This window comes from Balaenoptera ricei, chromosome 3, assembly GCF_028023285.1.
Source record: "Balaenoptera ricei isolate mBalRic1 chromosome 3, mBalRic1.hap2, whole genome shotgun sequence".
NCBI classification, from domain to species: Eukaryota; Metazoa; Chordata; class Mammalia; order Artiodactyla; family Balaenopteridae; genus Balaenoptera; species Balaenoptera ricei.
In genome coordinates this window covers 91,401,328-91,413,850 of record NC_082641.1, presented here as the reverse complement: position 1 = coordinate 91,413,850, position 12,523 = coordinate 91,401,328, and the positions used below count along the sequence as shown (strand labels likewise).

Sequence of the window (12,523 nt, the reverse complement as noted above, 5' to 3'; positions counted from 1 at the left end):
ATGGTTAACACTCCTCAAACTGAGGTGTGGAATCAACAAGATCCCTATCAAAATCCTAACTGCCTTCTTTGCAAAAATTGACAAGCTGATCCTAAAATTCATATGGAAATGCAATAGACCAGAATAGCGAAAGCAATCTTGAAAAAAGAACTTGTAAGATTCAATCATCCTGATTTTAAAAAACTTACTAGAAAGGTACCATAATCAAGACAGTGTGGTACTGGCATAAAAATAGACATATAGAACAATTAAAGAAAACTGAGAATCCAGAAAAAAACCCTCACATTCATGTCAAACAATTTTTGGCAAGGGTACCCAGGCCATTCAATGGGGAAAGAACAGTGTTTTGGGCAAATGATGAACTTGGATGCCTACACGACATGATACACAAAAATTAACTCAAAAAGGATTACATATCTAAATTTAAGAGCTAACATTATGAAACTCTCAGATGTAATCACATGAGTAAATTTTTCATGGCCTTGAGTTAGGCAATATTTTTCAAAAAACCACAAGCAAAAAAAAAAAAAGGTTGGACTTCAAAATTAAAACCCTTTACGCTGAAATGACACCAACATGAAAAGGAAATGACAACCCACAGAATGGGAGAAAATATTTGCAAATGACATATGTGAGAAGGGACCTGTATCCAGAATATATAAAGAGCTATTTCAACTCAAGAGGAAAAAGATAAATAACCCCATTAAACAATGGCAAAGAATTTGAATAGACATTTCTCCAAAGACGTAGAAATGGCCAATAAACACATGAAAAGATGCTCAACATTGTTAAGTCATTGGGGAAATGCAAATCAGAAACCACAGTGATATACTACTTCATACACACTAGGACAGCAATAATCAAAAGAACAGATAAGCACAAGTGTTGGCTAGAACATACAGAAATTGGAACCCTTATACATTGCTGGTGGGAATATAAACTTGTGCAGCCACTCTGGAAAACAGGTTGGCAGTTCCTCAAAAACGTTAGAGTTACATTACAACCTAACAATTCCACTCCTAGATATAAATACAGAGAAACAAAAACATATGTCCACACAAAAACTTGTGCACTGATGTCCACAGAAGCATTATTTATAATAGTCAAAAACTAGAAACAACACAAATGTCCATCAACTATCAATGGCTAAACAAAATTTCAAAAGTTGAAAATGAAATATTATTCAGAAATAAAAGGAATAAAGTATTGATACATGCTACAACATGGATGAACCTTAAAAACATTAACCTTAAAAATGCTAACTGAAAGAAGCCAGTCACAGAGATCATATATTGTATGATTCTATCTGTGTGAAATGGCCAGAATAGGCAAATCTATAGATAGAAAGTAGGTTGTGGTTGCCTAGGTTGGGGAGATGGCGAAGGGGAAAAGTGAGAGGATGGGGCTTACTGCTAGTGGGTACATGGTTTCTTTCTGAGGTGATTAGAATGCTCTAAAATTAGATGGATTAGATTTTGGTGATAACTGCACAACTCTATGAATACACTAAAACCCATTAAATTGTACACTTTAAATGACTGAATTTTATGGTATGTGAATTATATATCGGTAAAACTTTTTTTGAAAAAGCAGAGGCAACAATTCTGCAAACCAAATTTGACATCATTTCTTTACACCTTAAAACCTGAACCCAACAGAAGACGTACATTATTATCAAAAGAAAACAAAATAAAATTTTAATAGAGCAGTAAAAAGTTATAAGTTAACAGTGGCATTTAAAAACCATATTTAAAAAAGGCTTAGACAGTACTCAATCAGACAAATATAAGAAATGAAGGATTTTAAATAACTTCTACATCTTTAACTCATTAAAGATTTAGCTGAAAAAAAAAAAAAAAAAAAGATTTAGCTGAATCTTACTCCTACATTGAAAGAAAGAAAAGGAAGGAAGAAACCTTAAGATTCACATTCATTGAATATAGTACTATATACTCAACATAATTCAGGTATGAAAGTATATTGATAAATGCTGAAATCCCCCTCAAAAGTGTATCCTGAGTAATCCTATATTAATCAGAAAATTAAAATAACCAATATACAACATCTAATTAAGCAAAACTTAACTTAAAATAATTCTCTCCAAGCTGGAAAAGTTAACACTATTAGGGAAAAATTTCAAAATGTTAAACTATGTTCTTTGTTCTTTCAATGAATATTATCATTAATAAACTTGAGTATAATAAGATAACCACAAGACAGTTTTACAGGAGAAAATGTCCTTAAAAACAAGTTCACTTACTGTTGCAGTTATGTCATCTTTCTTCAGCTCTTTTGGCTTGAGAAAGTAAGCACCTATTGTAGATCTTTGATAGTTCCAGGTTGAGCAAGATAGCTTACCTTGATGGCAAGCAATGATACCATCCCAGTCACTTTCACGAGCTTCCTCTAAAACATAATTAAAATCATAAATCAAATTGCTTTTCATTCCCTCACTCATTCATTCACGTATTTTATTTATTAAGCATTTAATATTCTATGTTGTAATTAGGCACTAGGGACAGGATGGTAAACAGGTAATTCCTGAGAGCAATGAGCTTCCAATCTAACAAGAGATTCTGATTAGAAGAAATTACAATAAAGTAAGATGGTGTCTTGTAAGAGCACTCAGGAAGAGTTTACTAAGAGATCTGGGGAGAATAATAAATGGCTCCTTGAAAGAAGTAAAACAAGTAGAAATTAATCGGGGTGGGGGGGTGCTAGAGCAGAGAGGGGTTGAGACACACACACAGGCCCAAGAGTAACTTGTACAAATTAAGCACAGCAAGTAAGTGAAGTATTTTCTTGAGTGGGGTGGGAGGAGGACAAGGCCACTAGGTCACATTACCAAGGGTCTTGAAAGCCATGTGAAGGAGAGGAGGTTGCACCCAAAAGTTGATAAGGAGCAATGAAAGATTTTTAAGTATATGAATGACATGATTCAGATCTTTTAGAAAGACCACTCAGGCTCTAAGATAGAAAATAAACAGGAGGGGGGTTAAAGTTAAAAAAAAAAAAAATTACCAGTCATCAGGTTGTTATAAATAACCTTGAAATGGAAATGGTGCCTATACAATTATTTCTATGATAGTTTTCGCTCAACAATCTTATCACCTATCTACATTTTTCTTAAAATCACTTCTTCAAATGATGCCCTGCTCAAATGACACAGTATACTAAGACCTCGGTGTGTTCAGATCTTTATTAAATTAGCCAGAGCTCTATGTTCTCAGTTCTCACCTTTTTACATTAGTGACTTTCTCATACCAGGCATATAACAGAATAAATAGAAGAGCTACAAAATGAAATAGCAAATATTGTTTATTAATAGCTTACAGAGAACAAAGCCTAAAATTATTAGATAACAAGTTCAAATTATAAATAACTCATTTTCAGTCTTCACACAAGACTAGCATGCCCTTGGGATGCATCCTGGATTCTTATTAATATTTGCTGAAACATTTATTAAAATGGGAGAAATAAAGAAATATATTTGAGTTACCCTCTGGATGCTTATTAATATTTGTAAAAACATTTACTAAAATGGAGGAAATAAAGAAATACATAGGAGGAAATAAATGACAGAGCAGAACTCGAAACACAGTATGAAGTTTCTTACCAGCTGCAAACTTTGTGATGGGTGGAAGTCTCACTGACATGGCATTCTGAAGTCCTTTACGTTTGACTCTCTTTTTATTTATTAATCCTGGGGTTAGGGGAGAAGGGAATATAGTTATGAATCCTTCTTAATGAAAAATGTATATAAAAAAAGCTATTCATTGTCATATAACTATAAACTTCAAGATATTCCCATTTAAGTCAGGTGCAAAATAAAGATGATGCTATTGCCACTATTATCAGTAGTATTAACAATGACAGAAATATAAATGAACAGACTGCAGTCACAATATTAGCAAAAAAATAAATATTAGCAAATTATATTAAAGTATATAAAACACCACTGAATAATCTTAAATATGTAGGACCAATAGGAGGAAAACTAAAAAAACTTCACTGAGGAACATTAAAGACAACTTGAATGAGGATATATCATATTCCTAGATGTGACGATTCTTAAAAATATCAAATCTTTCCAATTTGATTCTAAGAAGAATTATTTTGGATATTGATTTAAAAACGATCCTGAAATTCATCTGGCAGTACATACATGCATGAATAGCCAGGATATTAGCTTGCAAAGAAGAGTAATTATAAATAAAACTGAACATTTTTGTTTAATAAACAAACTCATTCAAATAACAGAAACCATGGGAAGAGATACAGAATAAAAGAGCCCTTTTTGCAAAAAGATGGGATGCTTCTTACTTTGATGCTTTCTCTAAGCTTCCTTCCATCTTTAAAATTTTATAGTCTGCTGATGGCTCAAGTTAGATCATCAGTGTCTTTTTGGTGGTAGCAGTATGTTTTTACCACTTACGATGTTTTTTACCACCTAAGATATCTAACTCTTCAATAACCTTACAGTAGCACCTCAATCACTTCTATAGCAACATCGATCTTAAGTATCTTACTACTACTCTTTCATACACAGGATTTTTATTTCATCTGAAGAAAGAGGAAATTATCAATGAAACCTCCTCTGATTATCTCACAGAATCCTGAAATGATTTTTTGTGTGTGTGACCAACAGGTTTTTCCATCTTGCAAATGACGTACCATGTCCCAAGCTCTTGTTAAATTTTTCATGTATTGTGGAAAATGACTGAAGAGTTCCATCCTGACCTGTTGATATACAGAGAAAATGCCTAATCAAGCTTCACTGAAACAATGGACCATTTAAATCACAGCTCTTATAAAATTAGATTCTACAAAAAGCTTGAAGTTAGTTTGCAGCACTTTTAAAAGGCGAGCTGACTGCAACTACCTAATTTATCATATTCAACTGCACACAGAATTCCATTTAGTAAGAACAAAGGATAAAATGAGGTGCTAATAATTGCCAGTAGATTATTTGTATAGGCAAGGGCCACATTTCTGGAATATGCCCTTTCTGTCTCCGAGGATTAGTAAATAGAATGACACGCCAAATAAAAGTAATATCAGCTACAGTGTTCCCTGAAGTATTCAAAAACAATCACCTCATTTTACCCAGATTTCCAAGTCACTCAAAGGGACATTTGAATCTAAAAATGTGTAAATACCAAATAAATATTAAATACCTAATAAATATTAAACACTCTGCTCTCATTACTTGCTGAAATAAATTAATGCACAAAGCAGAAACTCACTTGCGCTAAGAATTTGTTGTCCGTTTTGTCCATAATATCTTATTTTGGTAAGAGGAGCACTATGTCCCATTCTGAATCTCAAAAGCCGGCCTTCACCTGTGGGACCATCAAATATCCATATCTGCCAAGAAACAAAAAAGTGAGGTTCCTCCACAATGTTTTAAGTGATCTGCAAGCAGTCAAATCATCTCCTATACAAATGGGGCACTGGGTAGTGTGTGCAGACCACTGACCCTGGAGTGGGGGCTGGGTAAAAGCTAAGCTGTAACTCTCTCACTTCGCTAAAATCATGTAACCTGCTATGCGTTCCATTTCATCTGTATCAATATCTTATCCCATATTCCCTTCATCTGCTAGGTTCCAGGCTGATACAGTACAGCAGGCTTATAATAACCCAAAGGGTAGGACACATGAGCCAAGAAAGATAATAAGAATCATAGTACCCTGAGAGCATTGTCAGCACCATTTGTGACAAGAAGTGGCTCTCTATGGAGAAATGTCAGTCCGGCAATTGCTGTAGAATGCGCATTTCTCATTTGATTGATTAACTTTTTGTCTTCTAGATCCCAGAGTCCAATATGGCCACATGGGCTTCCAGCTGCCATTACTGGATGACCATCTGTTGTTAAAATAGAATACATAAAGAAAAACATGCAACATAAAACAATTAAACTTAAGAATTTCTCTCTCTATCCTTTTAATCCATAAATATAAAGTTAAAAAAAGGACTATACACCAATAATCTATCAATATTTCTTTGGCTCTTTTTTTTTTTTAATTTTTTAATTTATTATTTATTTATTATTTTTATTTTTGGCTGTGTTGGGTCTTCGTTTCTGTGTGAGGGCTTTCTCCAGTTGCGGCGAGTGGGGGCCACTCTTCATCGCGGTGCACGGGCCTCTCACTATCGCGGCCTCTCTTGTTGCGGAGCACAGGCTCCAGACGCTCAGGCTCAGTAGTTGTGGCTCACGGGCCCAGTTGCTCCGCGGCATGTGGGATCTTCCCAGACCAGGGCTCGAACCCGTGTCCCCTGCATTGGTAGGCAGACTCTCAACCACTGCGCCACCAGGGAAGCCCTGGCTCTTTATATTCCAGTATTTCATTCATTTCTATTAGATTAAATTATAAGAAAATATTAAGAAAATTTCTATGAGCTTCAAACTAATGCATTTTAAGTGTTCTTAATTTTCATCAGTAAACAAATTAAAGACTTCCCTGGTGGCGCAGTGGTATACCTGCCAATGCAGGGGACACAGGTTTGAGCCCTGGTCTGGGAAGATCCCACATGCCGCACAGCAACTAAGTCCATGCACCACAACTACTGAGCCCATGAGCCTAGAGCCCGTGCTCAGCAATAAGAGAAGCCACCGCAATGAGAAGCCCTCGCACCCATTCGCCGCAACCAGAGAAAGCCCCTGCACAACAATGAAGACCCACCGCAGCCAAAAATAAATTAAAAAAAAAAAAAGTTAAGAGTTACCTGTGCGAAATGAAATTGAAGTAATAGGTCCCCAGTCTTGACGGAACTTCATTAATGTTTCATCAAACTTAATGTTGTGAATGATAATCTGACCCGATATAAGACCAACAGCAACAACATCCACAGCTGGTGCCTGAAAATTAAATTACTCAACTTTTTATTTTCTTAATCAAATAGCTTTAATAATACTGATGATTACATCATTACTTACGTGTTATCAAAAGAAATAGTGGAATATCTAATCTAATAGTCTATGATTATAATCTTCATTTTATAAATGGTCTTATATACAGACTCCATAAATTTCTTTATTTTAGCACACAAGATCAATGTCCAATACCATTACAAAATGGAATCAGGCTAAACATGTTATTAATTTGCCATCAAGTAACTATTGTGCGTTGAGACCCTGTGTAGAAGCTGGGTATACTAAAACAAGTATGATGTCTTGCCCTCAAAGGACCTAATCATCTGATACCTTTGGGGTCTTCTGGGCAGGTAAAAGCAGAGTAAGGCTGATGGTAGTGTGAGAGAATAAAGGAATGTATATAAACTGGGCAGGTATAAGCAACTGATATTTAGAAAGACAAGGGTACATGGCTGTATATGTGCCCAAAATAGATATAAGATTCTCTGCAGACATACAGTCATTCATTCATACATGTCCTATAGACTCATAAAAATAAAAAGCAGTTACTTCTGGAAGAGTCAAGCATTTAATGAATTATTAAGATTTGGGCCCCAATTATCTCAAGCTACAAATCTCAACATTCTGACAAATTTCTCTGAATGACCTACAATCTCCCTTGCTTCACTGAAAAACTCATCTCCACTCTTTACAAGGCACTGGACTACATGCTTAGAAAATGATTGGTAAACATGGTTCCATAGCAACCACAGATTTAGAGCCTAATTCCAGGCAAAAAGGTTTCCACAAACGTTTATCGACAAAGGCGTTGTTTTCAATTACATTTCCAGAACACTATGTTTTTGGGGTAATATTTGTAAAGATATACTAGTCCATATATTATTTTGTCGTAGGTCCAAAAATATGGTTGGCCCCTGAAAATGAAAGATGCTACTATGAGCTTCATTTCTTCTCTGACTTAACAGAAAGATACTAACCTGCTGAAGTGCTGTCACTCCAACTTTCCATCCCGCAAATGTATATAGAAGTTTACTACAACAAGAAAAAATAGTTGAAAGCTATTTTTTGGGGGGGAGAAAAACAAAATCAACTGCATATTAAACAATGAAATAATAACAGGTAATATTTATTAAGTTCTTACTCTGCCCCACACTATTCTAAGTACATATATTAACATTTAATACTCAAAACAATTCCATGAGGTAGATATGGCCATTTTCCAGATAAAGAAACTAAGAAACTTAATTATGTGAAAAAATCAAGCTAAGATCCCATGGCTAAAATTGACAGAGCCCAGAGAGACCAATTCCAGATCCTAAGCTGCTAAGAACTACTCTACTATGCAACATCTTTAAGAAATTAAATAGAGAGAAAAAGAATACGAGTAACCATGTTATATGACAGATACAATTTAAAATAAAATCTTAGAATATTGGCAGATCTCATTTTTCACTGAAACATGTTCCTAGAAACATATCACAAAAGGGAATATATTATAATTACAATACTCCTTGTATGTTACATGACTGTTATACGACAATAGTGACGCTGCTCTAAATTTCAGAATCAAGCCATAAATGATAAAGAATCCACAGAGCAGAGATATACGAAATTGTTATAATGACAAAATATTTAAGCATATGTTAAATTTTTTAAGTGGGCATAGATTAGATCACTCAATGATTATCCAAGGGATACTTAATGTACAATAAAGAGTATAAACATCACATAAAGAACCTAAAGAGATAACCTTAGGGCACAGAATATTTCAGTCATTATCCCTCAGCCTAGTGCAGAGTAGGCAGTCAATGATATTTATTAAACTGAACAGAAACACTGAATTAGAACTAGGATAAACATTAAACCTCTGAAAATCTTATTTCCCTTTTAGAATTTATAAGGGCTTTGGAAAGAACAATTTGGATGGTCAAATATGTTTGTTTGCCCTTTTAATGCTATACAAAGAAAAGTGAGCTGCCACTTTTTTCTCTGGATAAACATTCAAATAACAGGCAGAGGTATTCAAAATAATTTATCTAGCCCCCTAGCTATACCAATAATATTATAGTAGATATCCGTCATGTCTGTGGTTGACGATCAATGTACTTTTACCCTGAAAACCATTCCTAAATGCTAGCACTAAATTAGCACTGATTTGCTTTGCCATCTTACCTCTTAGTTTACTGAGAACTAAAAGCTGCCCAGTGACAATCTCACAATTATCTTCTGATCCTGTGTACTAGAGCCTTCTTTACAGCTTTATGAATTCTTTACAGTGACTAAGGCCGTTAGTATATACTTTTCAACGAGGATTTATGAAGCTGCCTACCATTTTCCAAGACCATATCCGAGCTTTCACATATGTGATGCCGAGTAATAACTCCAAAAACAGGTATATTTACTGAAAGCCCTCCAAATAAACATATAAAGGCAAAGAGAATTGAGAGACTTAAGTATGCATCAGGGAGTAGTAGATGAGGATTAGGTAGGAATCACTTATGTTCTAAATATTTTGCTTACTTGGATTTTACATTCCACAACTGGAGGCTTCCTTGTTCACTGCCAAGAAGTATTTTATTCAAGTAGGTACTCGGATGCAAAATTGCAGAAATTTTAAATACTGATTTATCAAAAGACAACTGCAGGTATTCTTCTACGAAAGTAAAAGTTATAAACAATATGTAATTTTTTAATAAAATAGTTTACAATATTTTTCATATACCCATATATTTAGCACTTAAAATCTACCATATCAAAGATTTATGTACTAATATAAATCAAAGACATATGCTAACCTATAAATATTCCGTGAGAAATTAAACAAATGTGATGAGGGTCAACGTGCAAATTTAACTTTGACTGTCAAGAATTTTCTAAAAGTTCTAATATCAATACTATTTAAAATTTCACTCACTGCCAAATTGGTTTACAGGAATGAAAACAAGGGTTCAAAAAAAAAACAATGACGCTAGGGATCAGACTTAGTATTTTTATAATTTGATCAAGAGGCAGCAAACGTTCCAAGTGAAGTGCATGCACTGAGCTGAGCTATTCTAGGGAGAGTGAAAGACCAAGTATCTAGAGAGCTTGACTGGCTCCTCAAACATGTAAAAAGTCAGAGGCAAACTTCAGTGAAAGGAGCAGTGCTTCTCACATTTCCACAGGAGAACCTCTAGCAGAGGAGAGGAAAAGAACTTATAGCCCTGTGGAGTAGAAAACGGCACAGCCAGTTGTCTCTTGCTGCAAGATCAAAACATTTTTTGAAATGCCACGTATGTTTAAAATTCCTATGTGTGACTCTTCTTTTCTACTTCATAGTTCATCCACGATGAAAACAATTTTTCACTAAATTTCCTAATAAATTTGAGTATCAGAGAAGGTACATTTCTCTTAATCTTTAGTTTCACATACTATCTGGCTGCTACACACTCCCAGGCGTATGTGTACCCCAGTTTAAGGAGAATAGATTAACAGGTGAGAATTACACAAATTTTACTTAAATACTATTTTAAAAGATTCTTGCCTCTGTTTGTAACTAACAGTTTTACTTAAGATCACTACAAACAGCTCCCTGAAGACACTGTGCTGCAGCAACAGCAACAAAAAGCTGGACATAAGGATCAACAGAAAGACAGCCTACTGAACTCTAAGAATCAGGTTCTCTAATTTTATAAAAGGCCTTTTAACATCCACCTGCACAGGTACTACTTTTGGAATTCTGTTCCCTCCATCTGAGCAAAGACAAAACAAACAGTGACTAATCTGAACAAGAACATGGAATGACTCCCAGGAGGGCAATCTCTCTAGGATTTTTTACTAAAAATAAACACACTACATCAAAAAATGAGTTAATCAAGAGGTAACAAAAGCTAAAAATATAACAGATTAAAAAACTTAAAAGCTTTAATTCATGACAGACCCCACAGTCTTTAACATGAAGAAAGCTGGGGATATTCTGGTGATAAGTTCCTAATCTTTGAAGATAACATGTCCTATATACATAGCTCAGTGACACTATTTAAGAATATCACAGTTAAAGGACACTGACTCATACTCTTAGAAAAAGGATGTATATTTTCCTTCAGATTACTGGATCTTCAAGTTTACTATTATACTTTCACTTACTGAAAGTTGAAAATACAAACCAAGTATTACTGAGGTGTGAACATACACCAAAATTCACCCCACACAGAAAATAATATAACATGTCATTAAACTTGGAGAACTGCTATACTAATACTAAACTAGTATTAGTTCAGAAAAACACATTAAACAGGTTATAAACAGTTAGCTCAACTAGCTGACTAAAATTATTGATACTTACCCATTTTTTACTTAGAACCTTTTTCCTTACACGTGTTAAAGATTCTTAAAAATTTTTTTACTGCTTTACTCCTCTGGTATAGAAGTTATGCTGACATAGATACTTAATTTTAGCTACACACATACTACCCCAAGATAAAGCAATAAATTGGTTCTTACCTTCTGAATATATGTGCCAAATAATAAGAATACTGTCAGTATCAACAGAGATAATGTGATCCCCAAAGGGTTGCAAAAGATGGATTTCTGCCTTATGACCCTTAAAGGTATGTACTACCTACAATGTCAAAGTTCAAAAGAATTTCATATTATTATTCATTCATCATGTATTATTATTCATATTAACCAAAAAACATGCTAATCCTGAAGATGCTCATGTTAAGAAATGTGGTCCAACTTTTGATTACCCAAGGTTAGATTAACAAATAGCAAGGAATCAGGCATTTTTACGTGCTCCCCCAGCCAGTCCAATAAGGAAACATGAGCTAGGAACACAGAAATGAGATCTCTGAGGCTCAGCTTCTCAACCAAGCTTAGGAAGCATGCACACAACTGGGTCCCTCACCCCATCCAATCAGCGCAACTTCATGCATCCTAGAAAAGTGGTATGTTCTAGAAGGCTGACCTCTACAGCCATCACCAGCTGGCTTCCACATGAGACAAGGGAGAGAGATATAGGATACTCCTTCCATATAGCTTTCTGTCTTGACATAGACACCCTTACCCTTTACAGTAGCAGCTGCATCCTCAATAACTACAGCCCCTTCCCCCATGGTTTCAGTTCCCACCAGGCTCCAGAAACACTATTTCTTCTCCTTGTCCCTTTGGCCCTAGGGATGGTAACCGCTTCCTGCAGTTGATAGTCTCTGATACCTTTCTTCCCCTACTTTCTATGTTTATCTCCCAGGGAAAACTACAAACTGCAATATTTTGCAAAAAAAAATGGACATTTTTCCTGACTCTCTAAAAATCAAAAAAACTCCCATTAAAGAGCTTTACAGGTAAGTTGCCTTCCTCTGCCATAGGTAGTGATGATAGAAAACACTGGGAACAAACATCATCGGTCCAAGTTAAACTTTGAGAAGCACAGTGATTCTATCACTTGGCTATCTAGGCATCCCCATGGCCACTTTCCCTTTTCATTCTGGACCACTAGAGCCAGGTCGCCTCTCAAGTCAGTTGTTCCAGGACAAACTTAGAAATGAATGAGTAGATTAAGACAAGAAAAGATCCTTCCTTAGTAGAGAAAACAGAGAATCTAGTTTTCTCTATATTGGCAACAAGCACTTGGTTCTTAGAAAATGAGTCATGGGCTGTGTTGTTCAT

The 12,523-nt window shown here is 35.1% G+C and overlaps 1 protein-coding gene across 1 annotated transcript in view; it reads right to left on the bottom strand.

Annotated features, from left to right (window-relative positions):
- WDR36 (WD repeat domain 36) overlaps positions 1–12,523 on the bottom strand; it is a 37,462-nt gene that overhangs the window by 21,254 nt on the left and 3,685 nt on the right. Inside the window, exons 4-12 of the mRNA XM_059916874.1 lie at positions 11,357–11,474; positions 9,395–9,527; positions 7,852–7,906; positions 6,727–6,859; positions 5,690–5,865; positions 5,247–5,367; positions 4,675–4,740; positions 3,617–3,703; positions 2,261–2,406 (exon numbers count right to left, since the gene is read on the bottom strand). Coding sequence (XP_059772857.1) covers positions 2,261–2,406; positions 3,617–3,703; positions 4,675–4,740; positions 5,247–5,367; positions 5,690–5,865; positions 6,727–6,859; positions 7,852–7,906; positions 9,395–9,527; positions 11,357–11,474 — 1,035 coding nt within the window. The remainder of the gene's footprint in view (positions 1–2,260; positions 2,407–3,616; positions 3,704–4,674; positions 4,741–5,246; positions 5,368–5,689; positions 5,866–6,726; positions 6,860–7,851; positions 7,907–9,394; positions 9,528–11,356; positions 11,475–12,523) is intronic.